This window comes from Marmota monax, unplaced genomic scaffold (assembly GCF_021218885.2).
Source record: "Marmota monax isolate L192 unplaced genomic scaffold, Marmota_monax_Labrador192_F-V1.1 WCK01_AAM20220418_F8-fsc00006, whole genome shotgun sequence".
Lineage (NCBI taxonomy): Eukaryota > Metazoa > Chordata > Mammalia > Rodentia > Sciuridae > Marmota > Marmota monax.
The window spans coordinates 29,383,508-29,404,713 of NW_026693712.1; the positions used below are offsets into that span (position 1 = coordinate 29,383,508).

Genomic DNA, 21,206 nt, shown 5'->3' on the forward strand with positions numbered 1-21,206 from the left:
TGAAACTATTATAGGAAATCTCTGAAATGATTATGATGTCTGCATGTAAAATTAAAAATTCCAAACCATGTTTGAGGAAGTCCAAGAATATTCTAATTTTTCCAATGATGACTACTTTGAAATTTTTGGAAAAATAAGATATTAAATTCTTTACTGTTCTAAAACATATTTCAGTGCCCCTACTATGTTTGTTTTCTAACCACTCTCTCTCTAATTTTATTATATCTTTCTGAAAGAAGGGAGAGAAACTGACAAGAACATAAAATGATCACCTGTCTTAGAAGAAGAGGGTCACATGGGACAAAAAAACACACAGAAAACAGGAGACAGGGATGATAAGAAACACCTTCTCCCACCAATCATTTACTTAGGGTCACTTTAGAAAATGTGGTTGCAGCCATGCCACATTTAGTAGGAAGAAATATTTGATGCCATTCAGTTAAAGTAGAATTGATAGTACCCCACAGGCTGATTATGAGACTTATGCCAATGATAATGCCATCAGCTGATTTTGGTGCCCCTTACAAAAGTAGAGGCAAAAGAGATAATTTGTAGTGGAAAATATGAACAATTTGGTTGTAAAAAACAGCTATAAACAAATTAACTATAAATTGACTATCAATAAATTGAAAATACAGTAAGTATATGGAATTTTATTGAAAGGAATGAATATATTTAGAAACACAAGAGGGCACTTTATTAAAAACATAATTAGGTACAGATTGGCACTGTCAATTTAATGCATTTAAATATTCATGCATAATTACTAGGTGTCAGGTACTCTGCTAGATTCTGGGTACATTCAATTTTGTGGAACAAAGTTGTGCTCTCTCAGAACTAAAATGAAAACTTACTATAACATTTGCTTGGTATGATCAGAAGCAACACCAAACCATCTACACCATGTGTGTCTACTCAGAGAGCTTGCCTAATGTCTATTTCTCAACAGCCGGCATTCTAGTTCTGGTTTGTTAGTGAGGTGTAGGATTATTAGTGAGATACAGGAAGCAAGGACAGTCTGGGTCTGTTTCTCACCTGTAAAATGAAGCTTTGGATGAGATGTCCTTGGAAACTTCTAGAAAGTCCAGCTCAAAAAGAATTTATATTTTGGTTAGCATTATCTGAGCACTCACCTATAATTCTGATGAGATGACCTGTCTCCCAAAGCCAGGCAATGCTCAGTGGTAATTATGGAAGTAATTATGTAATTTGCCTGTTGCTGATAGGAGGTTAAGAATAACAGGAACCAATCTTCAACACAGAAGATGAAGGAGGAAGAGGAGAAGAAGAAATGAGAAGAACAGGTATCATATTTTCAGTTGTGTTTCTTTAAAACAACTCTGTAAGTTATAATTTGTTATCATTTCTATCTTAGAAGTGAAGAAAACAACCTCACAGAGATTATAGCACCTGCTGAATAAGATACTCAGGTCTTCTGATCAAAGTCCAGATGCCCTCCACTGAACCCAGTATAGCAAGTCACCTTGTCTGTCCTCAATACGGACTCACAGAGAAATAGTTTATATTAGTCAAGTGTTTTCAAAGAATGTTTTAAACTCAAAAACCTAAGGAATAAAAAGAAAAAAGATTAAATTATGTGTTTGTAATCTGCTTTCAAACCCAACCCCCACATTAACCTTCTAAGAAGAAAGGATTATTGCTGTCTTGTCAGCCTAAAGGACTTTGTTGTGCCTCTTGAGGGAGAGAGAAGAAAGGAATATTGGAAGATGACAAAAGAGTATCAACTGTTCTATATGAGAAACGTGACCTAAGGACAAAGAATTGTCAGCAAGTTGTGAATCTTTGAGAGTCTGGAGTATGAAGGATTTGAAATCAATATATCTATGTATCCTAGCTGTATCATAGTATCCTATGACATGGGGGGTTTTGAGTAGAGAAATGAGTTAAGGGTTTAAGTAAATTTTTATTAAAACTGGCCATAAACCAGCCCCATTTTATTTTAATTACTCATAAAACAAGCCAAGATTCTCAGCTAAGGTGTACAAAGGCATAGCCTGCCTCAAAATAAACTGCTTCCATGGGAAGCCATTCCTCTTGCATCTTTGCAAGTACTTTAAATATTTTAAAGTAGTAATGCAATTAGAATCAGGCAGAGTTCTAAGCACAGGCAGATGCCTGCCTACCAAGTTAGGAGACTGACTTCCCCCAAATACCTCCTCCAACATTTTATATTAGTTAAGACATCATGAACAGGGAATATAACTTTTTGCTTCACAATTAATGTAAAGAATTGATTCTTCTACAAGAATTGCCAACTCTGTCAATGTGTGCATTCAATTTTGTATTTAAATTTACTATGTGTAATGATAGGCAACCATCAACGAAGGCAAACCATCTTTCTACGGCACTTAACTTGGCAAGGCTACAAATTTGATGATATTGAATTTAGATTAACTTCACAAAAACTTAGATGCTTCTATTACAATAAGGGAAAAAAATGGAACATAAAAATAATCAGTTCATATAATTTTGTAATTTGAATTCTAAATGCCTATCAATTTGTGTGCTCACGCATATGTGTGTGTGTGAAATATTCACATGGCATATGATAATATACTAAATAGCTGGGATAGAACAAAACAGTAAGGAAAATAGAATTATGAAAATTAAATGTATTGAAAGGAGAATACTATAGGAAAGAGAAAAATACTATGGTAACAAGTTACAAATAAGTTGAGTTGGCCAGTAATTTTATTAAACCTAAATTTAGAGTGAAAAATAATTTCAAATTGTATGTTTTCAAAGGGCAGTGATAACTGAAGATCCACAGCTCTCCAAAATGAGAAGGAAAAGAAGAAAAGGCTATAAAAAAAAGAAAGCATTGAATACCACAGTATGTAAGTTCCATTCTATGCTTTTATAAGTATGTAAAAGTTGACCTACCACCTTATGCACTTTGTTCTTTACCACAAGTTTGTCTATAATATAAAATAGGAAGATAAGTACTTATAAATATTATAAGATGATTTTAAAGTTTGGTCTATTGTTATCATATATATAATTCTGCGTCAATTATTAATATTAGGTGTTGTGATAATAAAAATTAAATAAAAATATTTACTTATTGAGACATAGAATATTAATACCACCAACCTTAGAGTGTGTCATCAGTGCATCTTTATATTATGTTTTTTAGTTCTATCTTCTTGCTTGCACATATTAAGAATAGTCAATTGAAGGGGGCTATAAAATTGGAAGGGGCTATAAACTGAACTGTTCTTGGCATAAAGGTGTTATTTTAAGAATAAACTATAATCTCCAGTTCTGGAAGGCAGTCCTTCAGCCTATAAATTGTTATCATGGCCATGCTCTGTCATAAATGTACTTTTAGAGAGATATGTCTCTATGTCTTTTCTCCCGTGACTTCCACATTACAACTTTTAGATTATAACCAGACCCACTAGAAATTGTTTCAGTACCTACCTAGAGAGAAGCCCTCTGTCAGACTAGAAAACAGACAAATGGGAATGATTAAACTCTCCAAATAATTCCATTATACTTGATGTTTTTCTTCTTCTGCTGAACAGAATTTATTTACTCTCTGTATGCATACTTACATAACTATTCATACAAAATATTTAACTATATATAAAATTATGTTTAATTTGATAACATTTAAATAAAAATTTATAAATGATAGTTTCTAATTTTTAGACTTCATCAGATTATTAAGAATCACCTTTTGGACACCTAGTTTATCAATTTCCATGGCATCATTATTTACTTGTTGCCCATTCTTCTTTCTTTTCCTTAATAAATAACCTCCTTGAGATGTAGTTTAAAATAGAATGTGAGATCTTTCTGTTTTTCCCCACTGTGTTTTACATAAGGTACCTTGATTTCAGCTTCACAAATTTGTCACAATTTCCACTTTAAAAAGCCGAGAAGCACAAGTTGCAAGCTGACAATCCTGAAGTCAAAGCTGGTTTCTACATATTTTTGGTCCCCACCTGAAAAGAGATGTTTTGTTTTGTTTTTTAATTTGATCCAACTCTTAGAAATTAGGAGGACTTGCACAGTATAATAAATCCAGAATCTTGTTCTGTCCTGGAAAATGAGAAGATGTAGCAATACCAGGGTCCCTTCTCACATGTCCGCTTTCGATTGGAACTGAATTGCAGAGGAAGTCATCTATCCTGCTTCAGCTGTTGATGTCCTAGGAATTGGAGTTCATAATGATATCCTATAAAAGGCATGGGACAAAGGATTCTGTCAGACATGTTTGAAAGGTTGCCTGGAAACCATACTTGGCTCTTTTTGATCCTCATTACTCACATCTTCTTTAGTGGCACTATCTCACATTATATGGAGTTCGATATAGCCTGTAACATAATGCCATGTTCAAATACCGGATAATGGCAACTTGCTCTTTATTAAGAAGTTGCATTTAAAAATTACTTGCATACATTTCTTTTGAAATTTTCACTTCACCCACTTTTGGAAGTTGTTTCTGAGTAAAGCTTAATTAAATTATTATTTCCTAAAACTAACGGATGATATTATTCATTCTGAGAATTAAAAATAAATACTTACTAGAAGTGAACTTTTGTGGAAAATAAATTGACATACTAGAAATGGATGAAAAATGTTAATTACACTACAAAAGAATATAAAGGATATAAAAAGATATGCATTATGTTTCATCTTATTTAAATGTTTTTTTCTTTTCTTTCTTTTTTTTTTCTTCTTCTTCTTTTAGGTACATCTCAGCCTTCTGATCAAGCATGCCAAAAAAATACAAAAGAACTTGAAAAGGAAGTCAAAGGAGATACCTCAAAAGCTACATTTCATCAGACTGGTGTATTAAGGAAATCTAAGGAAAACAGAGACGAGCATACATCTGCTTCTGTGAACCGAAAGCAAAATTCCTCTTTTCTCCCTGAAGAAAAGAAACAACCTCCATCTGACAGCAAAATAGGTAGGGGGGAAGAAGATGATGATCCTTCTTTGGCCACCTCGCACCAACTAAAGAAAGCATTACCGGTGGTCATGTTTAAAGATGGTGAAGAACCATTATCAGGAAAAATTACACTACAGGATTTCCCAAGCACAGTAAAAAACTGTGAAGCAGAAAACGGAAAACTTATTACAGAAGTGAAATGTGGGGCTTTCAATGTGCGAGTAGAAATCAAGAAAAGCATTTTCTGTAAAACAGGAGCACAGTTCCCAACAAAAAAGTTATGCCCAACATGTCACCAGCCGTTCTCTGCCAGGTTTATTAGGAGATGTTACACATTTAGGAGATGCTTTCCTAAACACAATAATACACTGGCAGAAAAAATAAAACCTGAGGTGTCACCTCAACAGGGGAAAATTGCCAGAACTGAGAGCCCCTCACTGAAAGTAAGCATTGTAGGAAAAGAAATTAAGGTTAAATACATAAGTAAGAAACAGAATGTATTAATTAACATAACTCATCCAAAAAGAAGAGGGAAAATAACCAAATACAGAACCATTCCCTCCAATCCCACCACTACAGAAACTTTCAGGTCTCCTTTGCAATCTGATATTAAGTACCCTGAAAAGCAGCAGCTTGAAAACAAGCACCAGAGTTCAGATTGTTCAGGGGCCTCTCCGTCTGTTGAGTGCACCATTCAGAAGGAGAATTCTGACACAGTTCTGGTTTCTTTAACCTCAACTCCCAAAAGAGAAAAAAATAAGTCTGATACACTATCTTCAGTCTCAGATGAATCTGAGGGAGAATCTGCCATCTTTCAGCAGAAGGCTTTTAAAATTAGTCAGAACAACCCCAAGAAGAAACATTTCTCTGGAGCTGATGCTCTTCAGAAAAACATTCTTCCTACTTCACATGATACTCTAAAGACCACATGTTTAAATAATACACACTTGAGTAAAACACCTTTTGAGGATCCTAAGGATGTGGATAAAGAGAGAAAAAACAACTCCGCTATCCCAGAAAATATCACATCAGAGTCACATACACAGCAAAGCACAGATGGAACAAATCATTTGCTAAGTACCATTACCAACATCATTCCCATTCAAGATGTCTCACACTCTGACTTTTGTTCTCTGTCTTCTCTAAGCATTCAGCTTTGGGGAGAAAAGGCAACTAGTATCTATTGCAAAGGCAACAAAACTTCATCCACAGAAGGCTGTGAGAACTCAAATTCTAAATCGTTCTCCTCTAGTCAAAATGCTCTGAAGTCTTCTACCTCATTCAGTCCTTCTCACTTGGCCACCAGACATTTAGAACCCAAAGATACCCTTGGGCATACATTTTCCTTTAACCACTGTGCTGAATTTGTGATAGACCATGAGAAAGAGCATGGTGATATGACTGAAACAGACATTAAAAAAGCCATTATACATGGTGACTCTTGTGCAAACACACAGCAACTATTGGAAAGAAAGAGTACACAGAGTCCAACCCTCATCCCTGCATCCTGCAGCAGCCTAGTTGCTGAGGATTCACTTCACAATATTAGCCACACCACTGTTGAATGGGACCAAACAGAAGCCCAGAAAAATCATCCAGAGACAATGACCCCTAGCAGAACAAAAGTGTCAGTCATGAGCTTCATAACTGATAAGTTAGAGCAAAGATTAATTACTCAAAATGATAAAGAAAACACAGTTGATTCTAATTGTCCCTCGGGAATAAGAACCCCCAAAGAGTCACCCAGCTCTTTGGAGAATATTGAAAAAGAAAAACACCAACTAATACCAGTGATAATGAATGCATGCCACCGAGATTTTGAAGACCTACCCAGTGAGAATCATGATGAAAACTGTTTTCAAATGGACTTTCCACCAAACACTGCTGAGTCCAGCTGCAAAGTGTGTGTAACGGATAAGCCGTTTCTTATACAGAAAACACTAAACAGTGATGCAGACCAATGTGGTAATCAAGACAAAGAGAGCCTTGAATTAACCAGTTTTCAACAGGAGCCAGGGGAGTGCCAAAGAATTGCATTAACAAGACAAGATTCTGAAGGAGATGAGAACAAAAATGACTCAAAGGAAAACTACTATCATCAAATAGACATATTGCTGTCTCCCCAGAAGCAAAAGGCATTGAAAGGTACAGTGGCTATACAGAATCTTTAACTTTCATTATTTTTTATTGAATCTTGGAAAGTCTTAAGGGTAAGGTGTTTTGTTTTTTTTTTTTTAATTGCTTGGGATTTTTTCTTTTTTTGTCCAAGATAGAGTATTATAGAGTTATATGTACATGAACAATCATATATCAGCTTGCTTTTTTACATTATAACCCACTCCACCCATAAATAGTGCATAGAAAAATCACCAATGCTGGAGTTTAATATAAAGTTAAAAAAATCAATTTCTCTTTAAGAAGTTGATGTATTGCCAGATCAATTTGTAGGAAATGTTAGCCTCTTGCCACTCTTAAATAATCCACCATATTGTTCCTTCTTGCAAGCTAAGCATGTTTAAAAGAATGGGAAGAATATATTTATAATAAGCACTGTTTTAAAACCTTGCTGTGGCATTACAAACAGGGTTATAGATGTCTCAGGAGGAAGTGTGGAATAGCAATTAAAGCAAAGGACAAAAACCAGAAACAATCAGGGCTAATACAAACTGAGACATCCATGAGGCCTTTGACTTCCAGGAGACCTCTGGTCTCCCTTGTGCATTTGGCTGGCCCTGCTCAAACCATTGATAGAACCCAGAAGTTCTCCAGTCCTCAAGAAGGGCTAAGATGGAAGCTTTTTTCTAATTACATAATATTCTCTGTCTGTTTTCAATCTTGGATCATCACAATATTCCTTTTGTCACTTTATAAAAGACTCTTATTTTTCTCAATGAGTCCAAATTATTTTATATTTATTATTATCATTATTCTATATTGTAAATTAAAATACATCTTGAATGGGTAAAAATTGCCTTCTAAGCTGCAGAAAACAGGGGTTGAGGATATAGTTCAGATGCAGAGTGCTTGTCTGGTACACAGAAGAGACTGAGTTCAATCCTCAGCACCAATAAATAAATAAGTAAGTAAATAAGGAAGCTAACAGACCAATTATACTCTGCAGTGCTCAAAAATAAGATTTGGAATGTTAAAACTTATTGGAGAAGCTATCTTTTCTTTGTTGTTTTTCTAAGTTTGTCAGTTAATGATTAATCAAATTTTTAAAAAAATTTTTAAGAATAGAAACATAAAAAAGCATAATTGATTGCATAAATGTTAGCATAAAATGTGAAATTTGTTTTGTAAACAAATAAATTATTTAAAACAATGCAAAACCTCTGAGTCACCTGCCTGATATGAATAACCTCAAGCAAAGATTATCCATCACAGCTACTGTTTCCCAATGCCAATGTAACTCCAGATATCAGGATCAATGACATCAATTCCAACATTTGCTTCAGTGCCTAGTTATTGAGAACTGAAAAAGAAGCATGTAATAAGAGTACTTGTGTGTTTACCTGGATGAATATCTCTCTGAACAACTCTTTCATCCAGGGGCAAGCTCATCCTTGTGCTTTCTCTCCTAACAAGACGCATTTCCTTAAAACAATCAAAGTCCAAGCCAGAATCTACCCAAAACTGAGATAACCCTTCAATAAACTTAGAAATTGTCCCGTTTGGTAAACAATTCCAGCCATTGGTTCCCTTTGTAATTATGGTTCATCAAAAGGTTTTTCCTACAGCTCTCTCCCTTGATCTTTAACTTCTTTTCCCCTTAGTATTTCTGTTTCAGCCACATTGACCTACCTGAGTTTCTAGAACCTTCCAACCAATATCCCAGGCTCTTTGCATGTACTGCTTCCACTACCTGTGTCTTTCTCCACATGTCCACAGGTTCAGTCTCATCTCATCTCTCTGCTCACATAGCACAATTTCAGTAAGCCCTTCTCAGATCACTGAGTTTAAAATTTCAGTTTGATTTGTTCCAACCCAGGCAAACTCTATCCCTCTTCCATGTTTTACTTTCAGACATAGCACTTTCACCTTCTAATATGTTGTATATTTTACTGGTTTATTTTGTTTATGTTCTATTTTCTTCAATGAGAATGTCAACTTTATGAAGGCATGGATTTTTTCTCTTTTAATTATTGGTATAGCCACAGCATTAGACAATGCCTGTCCTGTAGTGTACAAATTCAATGAATATTTGTAGAACAAATGCAGAGAAGTTGTATCAGGCATCTTTATGCAATTCCCTGTTCACATACCTACACTTGTGTGTATGTGCAAACACATATACCCACACACAAACACACACTCTAAGCAGGATAAAAATTCAGCAGTTAAAATATTTGCAGAAAAGCTATTTAAATCTATAAATCTATAAATGTTTGCATGTATTTGATTCTCCTAGAGTTATGAGTATCTTTTCATCTTATTGAACAAAATTATAAGTATACTACTGTTACCTCAGGTCAGGACTGAATAAACTTATCAGGCCGTGAATTGCTTTGAAGAATTTGGACACCTTTGGGCTATTGTACCATAAATCATAAATTTGATATAGGCACAAACTTACGTCTACCTTTTCAAACAGGCTTTCTAACTCTTCAGAATCTATCCATGTTGTAACTCAGGTTAAGAATCCCTGACATGAGTGCTGACTGTAATATTTATGTTGTATCTTCCAACGTGTATGTGTATTTGGGAATTAACTAGTTTGCAAGTTACAAACTAGACTATCTACAGGAGCCAGACAGGAAATGTAAATGAGTAAAACAGGCTGCCTGTGAGAAAGTGTGGAATGTTGGCAAAACAGTGATCTAAGGAAATGAGAGTGCAGTCTAGTACATCCAGACCTTCTGACTTTTCAAGATACCTGGAGATGTGGATTTTTTCACATGTGAATCTCCATACTATAAAATTTGGAAGACACAGTGCAAGTTAAACAGTATGCCATCTCTGAACTAGATAAATGAGAGGAGATAGGTGTGGGGTGTAGCAGGAGGCAACAGAGCCAGCATAATGTTAAGGAAAGGATTTCCATCTGAATCTATTATAACTTAATACTGCATTCTTCCTCTTTACTATAAGGCTTGTGTGTTTGTGGGATTGAAAAAAAAATACTTGCTCAAGGACTGATTTTTTTCATTTTTAAATGAACTGAAATATAAGATCTAAACCAAAGAACTAGAAATTCTATATCATAAAAAAATTTTAATGAGGAAACCAAAACTAAGCAACCATGAGAAAATGACAGATAATGAGAAGTATTAGGTGACATTTTATATGGCATAAGACATATTCATAATTAAATGGGCATTTATATGTAACATGACACAAAACTTACATGCAATGAATAAGATATTTTATTGCCCTGTACCTCTTAAAAGGAACAATTGCAAGTACTGGATTGTGGCTCCGTGGTGGAGTACTTGCTTCACAGAAGTGAGGCACTGGGTTTGATCCTCAGCACCACATAAAATAAAGGCATTCTGTCCATCTACAACTAAAAATATTTTTTTAAAAAAGGAGCAATTCCAAGAGCCCATACTGAAGCAAAAAGGTGTAAAAGACTACAGATCAAAAAAGTTTGGGATCTCAAGCTCTGCACCACGCTGTCATATATAAATAAAAATAAATAAATAATTTTTTTAAAAAAAGATTTACAATAAAAAAGAATAAAAAGATGAAATGAAAATTACTCTTTTCCTTGCAGAAGCCTACAAATGTTGGGATAATGTTCAACAGGTTGACAGGGTGAAACTGGGATCTTTCGATACATGTGCATATTTCAACATTTCTTGGTCCATGCACAAACACAGGTGCCTGGTCCAGCTGCAGTGCTTGTGGTTTCCTCCAGAAGGTCTCCTCCCAGATCTGCATCTTTTTCTTGGTCTTCTCACAAGCTTCCTGTGCCTTCCCCTGGCTTGTAAGGTAGTAGCTTCCACTTTCACACTCATACTAGGCATTTAGTCCATTCATGCTGCTATAGCAAAATGTCAGTGACTACGTAATTTATTTCTTATGGTTCTGGAGGCTGACAAAGTCAAGATTACAGTGTCAGCATTTGGCATCTGGTGAATCTTCTTACTGCTACCAAGATGACACCCTGTTGCTGTCCTCCCATGGCAGAAGTCAGAGAGTATAAAAGGCCTAACTAGTCCCCTTTAGTTCTTTCAAAGGATATCAATACCATTCATGAGGTCAAAGCCCTCAGGAGTTCATTATCTAAATGCCCCACTTCTTAATACTACCACATTTGGCTTTAGGTTCCAACATAGGAATTTTGAAGAGACACATATCTTCAACCATAGCACTTAATAAAATTCTGTGTTTTTTAATGAATTAACGTATTGTCCCATCAAGTGACAGTGCATATTTTAACAGAGCCCCTCAAGAGACTTAAGTCCCTGCATTCCAGCCCCAGAAAATTGCCTGATTCCAAGGCTCAGTAAATATCTACAGTGCATTCATGGAATCAGGAATAAACACACAAGTGAATGAAAATTATTAAGATATAGACTCAATTCAAATTGCAAAACCTTTTTAACAAGTTTTAGTTTACAAGGATTAGGCTGACTCACACATAATAAGTTTGAGTCTAGGAAGTATTTAAGCTTAGACTGAATGACTACTTGGTAGAAATTTTGTAGAAGTGTTTTGAGCTGTAGAGGGTGGTTGGACCATATCACATCTATATTCTGTACAAAACAGATTTTACAAATTCCAAGCTGGACAACAGCAGTGATGTTTATACTTGGTCAGTTGTTCAGAAATTCTCAACTTACATTTCAAAACATACTAGAGGGCATATACTTTCTCCTAATTTTAGTGTATAAGAAAGTCCTAGAGGGAGACTTCCCTTATATGCAATGATAAGGTATTTTATTGATATCTGTCATCACAAGCACAGATACAATACCACAGAGCCATATCTATATCACACACCATTTGCTAGGTTCATAAGACTTCTTTTCACCCCAGCAATATTTGATATTAGAAAATAGTCCCTTTAATGGATACCTTCATTGTCATCATGAGCTCTTAATCTTAACAAATGGCATAACTAGAAGAAGTTTTGGGAAAAAATACCTAGAGGTCATTTTGTAACATTTTTTAAAGTTCCAGTCCTGTAATATTCCAGAGGGTGAAAGTTTTCTTGTTCATTGTTAAGGTCCTAATAACTAGTACAACAAAAATTAAAATGAAGAAAGAACTAAAAATTACAGAATAAAGGCAGTTTTTCTGTCATTCTTTCTTTTCCCAAGAAAGAGATAAGAGTCAACAACAAAGTTATGGAAAACTAGGTAAATTCAATAATGATCCTTTCCCATTCCCATCTGTTTAGCCCTGACAAATGAATTTAAATTGTAATAAAAACAAATCCTTAACAATCATATATATAAATAAAGAATGCTATTTATTTAATGTCTATCCCATTTATCATTTAAATAGTTCTTAGAACAAATTTTTTATCATTTAAATAGTTCTTAGAACAAATTTTTTATCATTTAAATTGTTCTTAGAACAAATTTTTATATTAATAAATTTCATTTTTACAGAGACCAAATTGTAAAACTCATTTGCTGCTAGGAACAGAGTAAAAATAAAGATCCAGAGTTGGCCTCTTTTAAAATCTATGTTGTAAAATCACGTGAAGTTTTAACAAGTTCTAATATATAAAATATCTTTCTAGGTATTATGTGTTCTCCTATTTGGTTTTCTTTTAATTGTGCTTTTTTTTCAGTTTTCATTTTAAAGTTGATTGTATTGTGGTCATTTATTTGTAATTTTTATCCTTCTTTTTTTTTTTTTTTTTTTTTTTTGGGATCCTAACATTCAGTTTGTACTTCTAACTGCCTCTTTGCCTGACCACTGGGTGTACCTGATCTAAGTCATACAAGGTGAAGGAGAAATAATTAGGCAACATAATAGTCACATTGAATAGGGGGAAATTACTTAGCTGCTTTCCCCCACAGAGCTGGCCTGACCAACCTAACCTTGGTATCACTTCTTTTTTTCCCCACATATTATTTCAACTTTTTCAGTGGTGGAAATTAATTGTAACTGAAAAAATCACACATATTGTTTTCACGGTCCTTGTGAAAATTAATACTCACAGGAATATGAGCTGATGAAAGTATTCTGAGGTTAAGGAATCTAGACAAAACCAAGGAAGATTAACCAAAGTTTATTAGAGCTATGGAAAAATATATTTGACAATTGTATTGTCCTCTTCTATAAACTTCTATTTTACAAAAAATAAGTTTGTGACTTCAGTTATGGGTAAATAATGAAAAATTTTAATGACTTATATTATATTGGAATTTACAAACTGTGTTAGTAAGCTTTTTGATGCTGGGACTGAAATACCTGGCAAAAACAATTTAGAAGGGGAAAAGTTTATTTTGGGCTGATGGTTTCAAAGTCTCAGTCCATGGCCAACCTACTTCATTGCTCTGGGACAGAAGTGAGGCAGAACATCATGGTGGAAGGATGCAGGTGGCAGAAGAAAGTTGCCCAGCTCATTATAGCCAGAAAGCAGAGAAAGGAGTCAGGGACTCCCCAAAGGCATGCCCCCAGGGACCTATATCCTCTAGCCATACCTTATCTGCCTGCACTTAGGACCCAGTGATCATTATTAATCCAATGAATGGAATAACCTACTGACCTGATTACAGCTCTCAAGTTCCAATCTTTTCACTTCTGGACATTATTGCATTGTCTATCACATGAGCTTTTGGAAGGATAGTCCTAGGTCTAAACCATAATTAAAACTTTCTTTGATTAAAAGAGATAATTAATGATAAGTGGTATTATTGATCCTTTAAATAGACGCAGAAAAAGCATTCGACAAAGTACAGCATCCCTTTATGTTCAAAACATTAGAAAAACTAGGGATAACAGGAACTTACCTCGACATTGTAAAAGCTATCTATGCTAAGCCTCAGGCTAGCATCATTCTCAATGGAGAAAAATTGAAGGCATTCCCCCTAAAATCTGGAACAAGACAGGGATGCCCTCTATCACCACTTCTATTCAATATAGTTCTCGAAACACTGGCCAGAGCAATTAGACAGACGAAAGAAATTAAAGGCATAAAAATAGGAAAGGAAGAACTTAAATTATCACTATTTGCAGATGACATGATTCTATACCTAGAAGACCCAAAAGGGTCTACAAAAAAACTACTAGAACTAATAAATGAATTCAGCAAAGTGGCAGGATATAAAATCAACACGCATAAATCAAAGGCATTTCTGTATATCAGCAACAAAACTTCTGAAACGGAAATGAGGAAAAACACTCCATTCACAATATCCTCAAAAAAAATAAAATACTTGGGAATCAACCTAACAAAAGAGGTGAAAGATTTATATAATGAAAACTACAAAACCCTAAAAAGAGAAGTAGAAGAAGATCTTAGAAGATGGAAAAATATACCCTGTTCATGGATAGGCAGAACTAACATCATCAAAATGGCGATATTACCAAAAGTTCTCTATAGGTTTAATGCAATGCCAATCAAAATCCCAACGGCATTTCTTGTAGAAATGGATAAAGCAATCATGAAACTCATATGGAAAAATAAAAGACCCAGAATATCCTTCTTATAGTACACAGTATCTTTGCTTGTGATGACAAATATCAATAGTTTATAACTATATAAAGTATCTCAAGTTGTTATTTATACAAATGTAAAGTTAACAATGCCTTCATGTATTTATGAATTTTTCTTTTCATCATGTTGAACAAACATACACAGCAGGAAAAGTATCATGATTAATAGAATTCAAACAGTAAGTACTAGAGTTCAGCAGTAAACTCGTTGTCCTGGCTTGTAATTGTAATAATATCTTTTTATTGAGAATTTAGCATATATATTTTACAAATTGTACTTTGCCCCTCCATGGTAATTAGTATAGAATTGTTGATACTCTGTTGAATTGAATCTACCTAAAGCAAAGCTTGGTGATCCACCCTTTTCCAATGTAAGTCTAGTTTTTCTAAGTTGCGTAGTATGCACTTTTCCCTCTCTCTCTCCCTCTATGTTATACAAGTTTAGTAAATGAATCATAAAGAAATTAAATGTTTTAGTTCTGATCTACTGTGATTCTGTTTCACATTTTATCTTGAAATATTGTCTAACTTTCATACTCTATGTGGTTTAATCTAGATCAGAATTTGGAAATCAGTAGCCTGGGAAAGTTTTCCCAGGAGTCGGCTTTAAGAGGTGGAAGAGCCAGTGATGGTTCCCAGGAAGAAGCAATAGACCAGTGGGCCAGGAGGAGGCAGCAATTCAGAGAAGGCAGAAGATGCAATTCAACAGGAGGGAGCTCATTCACCAGCAACATCACGGAAGGATCCAGTGAGTAGTCAGCTCCTTTTCCTAAGCAAAGGCAGCAGTTTACTGAATCTTAACCAAACTCCCCCATCCAGTTGCTTTTATCTGCAACATAAACTACTGTTTGAACATAGCAACATGGCGATTATAAGTTTTAATATGAATGACATTTGTGGAATAATCAACTCTCTGTTATCTATTAAAAAATCCTTCCTATGTAAATTATTTTCTTCAGAAAGTACAACTGCCTGCTAAGGCTCATTTTCTCTTCATGTAGAAAAAAAGCTATCTATAGGGTTTTTTATTAAATTAAATGTGTGTCCTACTTTAAGGAATTTGTATTGGTTTACAAAGTATGTATAATGCAAAAGGATAAGATAAACACATTTGATTATAAGTAACAAGTTTAATATTCTATCTGAGGTGCATGTGGTAATGCAAATCAAAACTACTATAAGACTTGATCTCACTCCAGTCAGAATACAAGCATCAATAAATTTTGGTGAGGATGTGGGGGAAATGTATACTTATACATTGCTGGTGGGAATGCAAATTGATGCAACCATTATGGAAAGCAGTATGGAGATTTCCTCAGAAAACTTGGAATAGAACCACCATCAGCTACCCCATTGCTTGGTTTATACCCAAAGGACTTAAAATCAGCACATTACAATGACACAGCCACATCAATGTTTTTAGCAGCTCAACTCACAATAACTAAACTATGGAACCAACCTAATTGCCCTTCAACACATGAATGGATAAAGAAAATATGAGATACGCACACACACACACACTCAAAATGGAATATTAGCCTTAAAGAAGAATGAAATTATGGCCTTTGCTGGTAAATAGATGGAGCTGGAGAGTATCATGCTAAGCAAAATAAGCCAACCCTAAAAAAAACAAAGGCCAGATGTTTTCTCTTAAGTGCTGATGCTGATTCACAATGGCAGGCAGCACTTAGGGAATAATAGTGTTACTTTAGATTAGGTAAAGGTGAGTGAAGGGAGGAGAAGGGATATGGGGACAGAAAGGATAGTAAAATGAATCAGACATTACTACCCTATGTACATGACCAGTGGGATTCTACATCATGTACAACCAGAAGAATTAGAAATTATACTCCATTTATGTATGATGTATCAAAGTGCAGTCTACTGTCATGTATAACTAACTAGAATAAATTAAAAAATAAGTCACACATTTTCTTCTGTTAACATTTCTGAAATGAGAAATATCTTTAAATGGATGTGCATTTTAGTGAGATACTGTTTCTTTTGCTATTGACAGTCCATTTTTAAAATCAGTGGATACTTCAGTCCCTGAATCAATAGCAAATGACAATGGAAGATAGAACATCATTGAGAAAACTCAACTCAAGTGAAAATCCACATTGAAAAAAAAATAGAGAGGGATTAGTTCATTTAGTTAGAGGTGGGAAGGAAGGAAGGGATGGAAGGAAGGAGGGAGGGAAGAGGGAGGAATAAAAAAGACAGAACAGCATTGTGATACAGAGAATGACTTCAAGAAAAAGCAGTAGTGAGTGTCCTAGATCCTGACTTACAGACAGGCTGATGTAATGACACCAGTATAATTCATGAAGGTAGTGGTAGAACTTATCAAGAAGTTGAAGTGTTGGCACAGGCTAGGGCTGAAAATGTAGGGGGAACAATTATAATTATTTTGAATAACGAAACATTGTGTTCTGTTATTATAAGCACATGTGAGCAATGAGAAATGTAAGTTGAATGTTCTATTTTGCCCTGAGACTTTTTATTCTTTTCCCTTGATCAATGTCCATTTTTTTTCCTAGTTCCTTCTTATTTGGCAGCAAGAACTCCTCAGGATCTGAAATCCTAAATTCTTATTTTCAAATTTACTGCAATGTAAGGTTCTTTTAGTGTCATTTATTATCCATGTACCATTAAATACATTCCTGGAGAATATACCTTTTTATTAGACTTCCAATAAAATAACCATTCTGCTTCATATTTGTTCTAATATTCATGTCTTTCTTCTACCAGCCTATCAGCCCCTTATCAACTGTTGTATTTATATTCTAGAATTTGGTACAGATTTTTAAAAAATATTTTAATAATAAATTAGATATTTCATTAACTTTTCCTCATCATTGCTTTTTATATTAATTACTTCAAACAAAATTTACTTTATATTTCTTCTTGTTATAATAATTCTTCTAAAAACATTTTCACGGAAATTCTGTGGGAAATGAGCTGGATCCTTATATATTTGAAAATGTATTCACTTCCATCTTAATTTTAAGGGATAGCTTGGCATAGTTTGATGTAGAATTCTAGGTTCAAATTATGGAAGAAACTGGCTCATTGTTGTCCTGTAACTATGGTGCTAATGAGAAGTCTAAGTCCAATCTGATTCTTACAACTTTTGTCATTAATCCAATTTTGTTTCTAGTATCTTTTAAGGGTTTCTCTTTACTCTTGGTTTTTTAAATTTTTTCTATGCATCAGTGTGTGTAGTTTAAATATCTGTCTCCTGTTTGGCATTCCATGGGATCTCACATGTTGGTAATTCATTTTTTTTCATATATTTGTTTAAGTCTTATAAATTCCCAGAGATTTTTTTCCCCAAATATTAACTTTGCTCTCTCCTTTTTTATGTGTCCGGCTGGCATTCCCTTCTGCTGGTCATTTAACTTTTGCATTTATTCTCCATGTGCCTTAATTTTTCCTTTGTACATCTCCTCCTCTCTTTCTTTCTTTCTTTCTTTCTTTCTTTCTTTCTTTCTTTCTGTACTGAAAGAATTCCTTAGCTCTATCATTCAATTTAGTAATTCACTCCTCATCTAAGTCCTCCCTGCTCTTTAGCCTATTTTTTTAACTTTAAAAATCTGAGCAATTTTATTTCTAATTTTAAAAAATCTCTATGCTGTTCTGAAATTTTTATTGTTCTAATTCTTATACCTTTGAGAATATTATTTTATATAAAGTTTTAATCTAATTGTTCTATCAATTAATTTCCTCAAATGCACACTCTGATTATGGATTTCAGGTATTGCCAATTTGTGGCATAATGAGAATTTCCTTCTTGTTTTTAAACTCGTCTAATATAGATCATATAAAACACACACACACACACACATGCATACACAACCTCTATCTCTAAAACATTTATCTCCTGTTTGATATTTTGCTGGATTTTGAAATACCTCTTTCCTTTATTATGCATAAAAATTCAGTTGCCACTCTTGCTTCTAAATATGTGTAATTAAACTTATTACAGTATTCATAAAAGACCTGCAGGAATTAGGACTTACCCACACACGTTTTCTAGCATTTCTATCAAAATAGGACACTGTGATCTCTCCTTGTTCCACTGTCTAAAAAATCATCCCAGAGAATTGCTTCCATTTACCCCTCTGGATTTCTTTTCTGCCCTTCTTACCTTTTTCTCTGGCCAGTAGTCTCATCTCTTTGACCTATATCAAAGGCCTTTCTGACTTTCTGTTGAGTTCTACTAATGAGGGAGATCAGCAGGGGCCTAGCGGGAGTGAAGAGGGTGAGGTCTTGGAAAAATTGCTCCTGATCTTTCCCTGTGAGATGCGAAAGGCTGACTGACTCTAAAGCCACACCCCCATAAAGTGACCCTCTTCACACTGTCTTCAATGGCTCTGTGTTGTGGTAAAGCTACCTCCTCCTTTCCCTATCATTTTTGTCTTAGACGAACTATTCTTATTCTCAGACTATGACATTTGATTTCCTTAAATCCTGTCCACACTTTTGAATAGTGTTTTTATTAAATTCACCTCAAGGTATTCATTCAAGTGTACCATCTTTTTCATGCCATAACCCTATGATGCACCAGTACTCTTCTCTGTTGCTGTTAAATGGCATGCCATCAAGTATCACCAAAACATCTACCAATAAGACACAAATGCTTACTGCCTACAGAGAAAAGGGGTCATTCACTCAACAGAGCTTTGATAATGCTTCAGAGTGAAATAGGCAAAGTTGGATTTCAACAAGAATTAAAAATTTGATTTAAGGTAGGTGTTTCAATATGAGAGGTTCCTTAGAAATGAGTAAGGGTCATGAATTAATAGTTTAAGACTAATGGAAATGGTAAGGTAAGGCTTTTAAAGATTTCAAAGAATCGAAGGGAATAAACTATCAGTTGGTCCCTTTCCCTGAAAATTTTATGTCTTTTTTTTAAGGTCCTATAATAAAGTGTTTAATCACCAGTCTCTTGGAAGAGCAAAATTGTGTTTAGACTGTGGAATAAGGTCACACTAATTAAGAAAGGAAGAAGTATATTAGTAGCAGATTTAGGTTTCAGTGTCCAAATAATAAGGAGATAGAAGTTTTGTTCTCAGTGTACTCTAATCTTCTCTAAATAAATACCTGACATTTTATTAAGACTGATGCCCCAAACTGGATTTTCCAGAGAGCAATGAAATTTTTTTAAAATGTTGTAATTAGTTATACATGACAGTAGAATGCATTTTGATACATCATACAACAAAAGAGCATAACTTCTCATTCTTCTGGTTGCATATGATGTAGAGTTATACCTGTTGTGTAATCATATATGCACATAGAGTAATAATGTGCAATTCATTCTACTATCATTCTTATCCCCATATCCCTTCCCCTCCTTCACTCTCCTCAATCTAATCCAAAGTACATTTATTTTTTCCTAGATCCCCACCCCTTATTGTGAATTACCATTCACATATCAGAGAAAACATTAAGACTTTGGTTCTTTGGGATTGGCTTATTTTACTTAGATAATCTCTAGAGAGCAATGATCTTGAACTGCCATTCTTATTTTTTGGGTTTTGTGTCTGATAGACTTTCTATCTTTGAACATATTATTTCTCTTCATGTACGAATACAAATCTTGTGTTATGTATGCAACCGCTATATTAATTGACATTGATCCTATGTTTCTAGGTCCTGCAAGACTATATCACACAAAATTAAAAGTAAGGAATATAGGATTTCCCAATACATCAAAGGAGAAACATGGAGAGGGTTTACATTATGTAAACAATTTGAAGTTTCCTTTATGTATTTCTATTTCGAGGGCACCTAAGCAATATGAGGGGTCACATTCACAGCATGGCTTCCCTTGTAATTCCTGTATTCACTGGTTTCTGTTTTTCTTTAGACCTTAAAATTTCTCTCTTTTATATTAAAGAAATATTCAACTGCAGTTTTAATTGAAACCTGTATAACCAAAATTATTGAGGTGTACTGCAATTGACCAACATTAATCAGCATCTACCCATCTGAAGAACTAAGTGTAAGGAAATGGAGGGATGAACAATGTGGTTATAAATATGAAAAACAGAAACAAAATTTTACATTAATCATTAATGTAAATAGTTATTAATGTAAATAATCATACAAAATTAATATGATAATTTTATTTCTATATTAATAATTTGAATTCATTACATATACCTTCCACTATTACCTGGAACAATTTTTTAACTAAGTTTATTTTAAGGAAGGATACATAAAAACATAAAAATTGTACATATTTGTGTGATGTTTTGATACATGTATATACTGTGTGATGTTTTAATCAGGTTAAACATATCTACTTCCTCAAACATTTGTCATTTATTTATGGCCAAAACATTAAAATCTTTTCTTCTAGATTTTTAAAATATACACAATTTACTGCTATCTATAGCCATCCTTCTGTGTGATAGCACACTAGAACTTACTCCTATCTAACAAAACTAAGAAATTAGATCAAATGGAAACTTGTGTTTAATTTGATTAACTGTGGGTGATCTTCATGTATTATAAAGAATAGGTGCAGTACTTTCCAGTCCAGTGTGTCCTGCAGCTATCTGGACTCAGTACTAGTCTACTTTAGCCATTGTTTTATGGACAAATCTTTCACCCTAGTGCTCTTAGACATTCAAGTCTGCTATGCATTTCTTGA

At 34.3% G+C, this 21,206-nt stretch overlaps 1 protein-coding gene across 1 annotated transcript in view; it reads left to right on the forward strand.

Annotated features, from left to right (window-relative positions):
* LOC124103734 (uncharacterized) overlaps window positions 1-21,206 on the forward strand; it is a 110,120-nt gene that overhangs the window by 952 nt on the left and 87,962 nt on the right. The window contains exons 2-4 of the mRNA XM_046460441.2: window positions 1,244-1,304; window positions 4,721-7,066; window positions 15,099-15,290. Coding sequence (XP_046316397.1) covers window positions 1,244-1,304; window positions 4,721-7,066; window positions 15,099-15,290 — 2,599 coding nt within the window. The remainder of the gene's footprint in view (window positions 1-1,243; window positions 1,305-4,720; window positions 7,067-15,098; window positions 15,291-21,206) is intronic.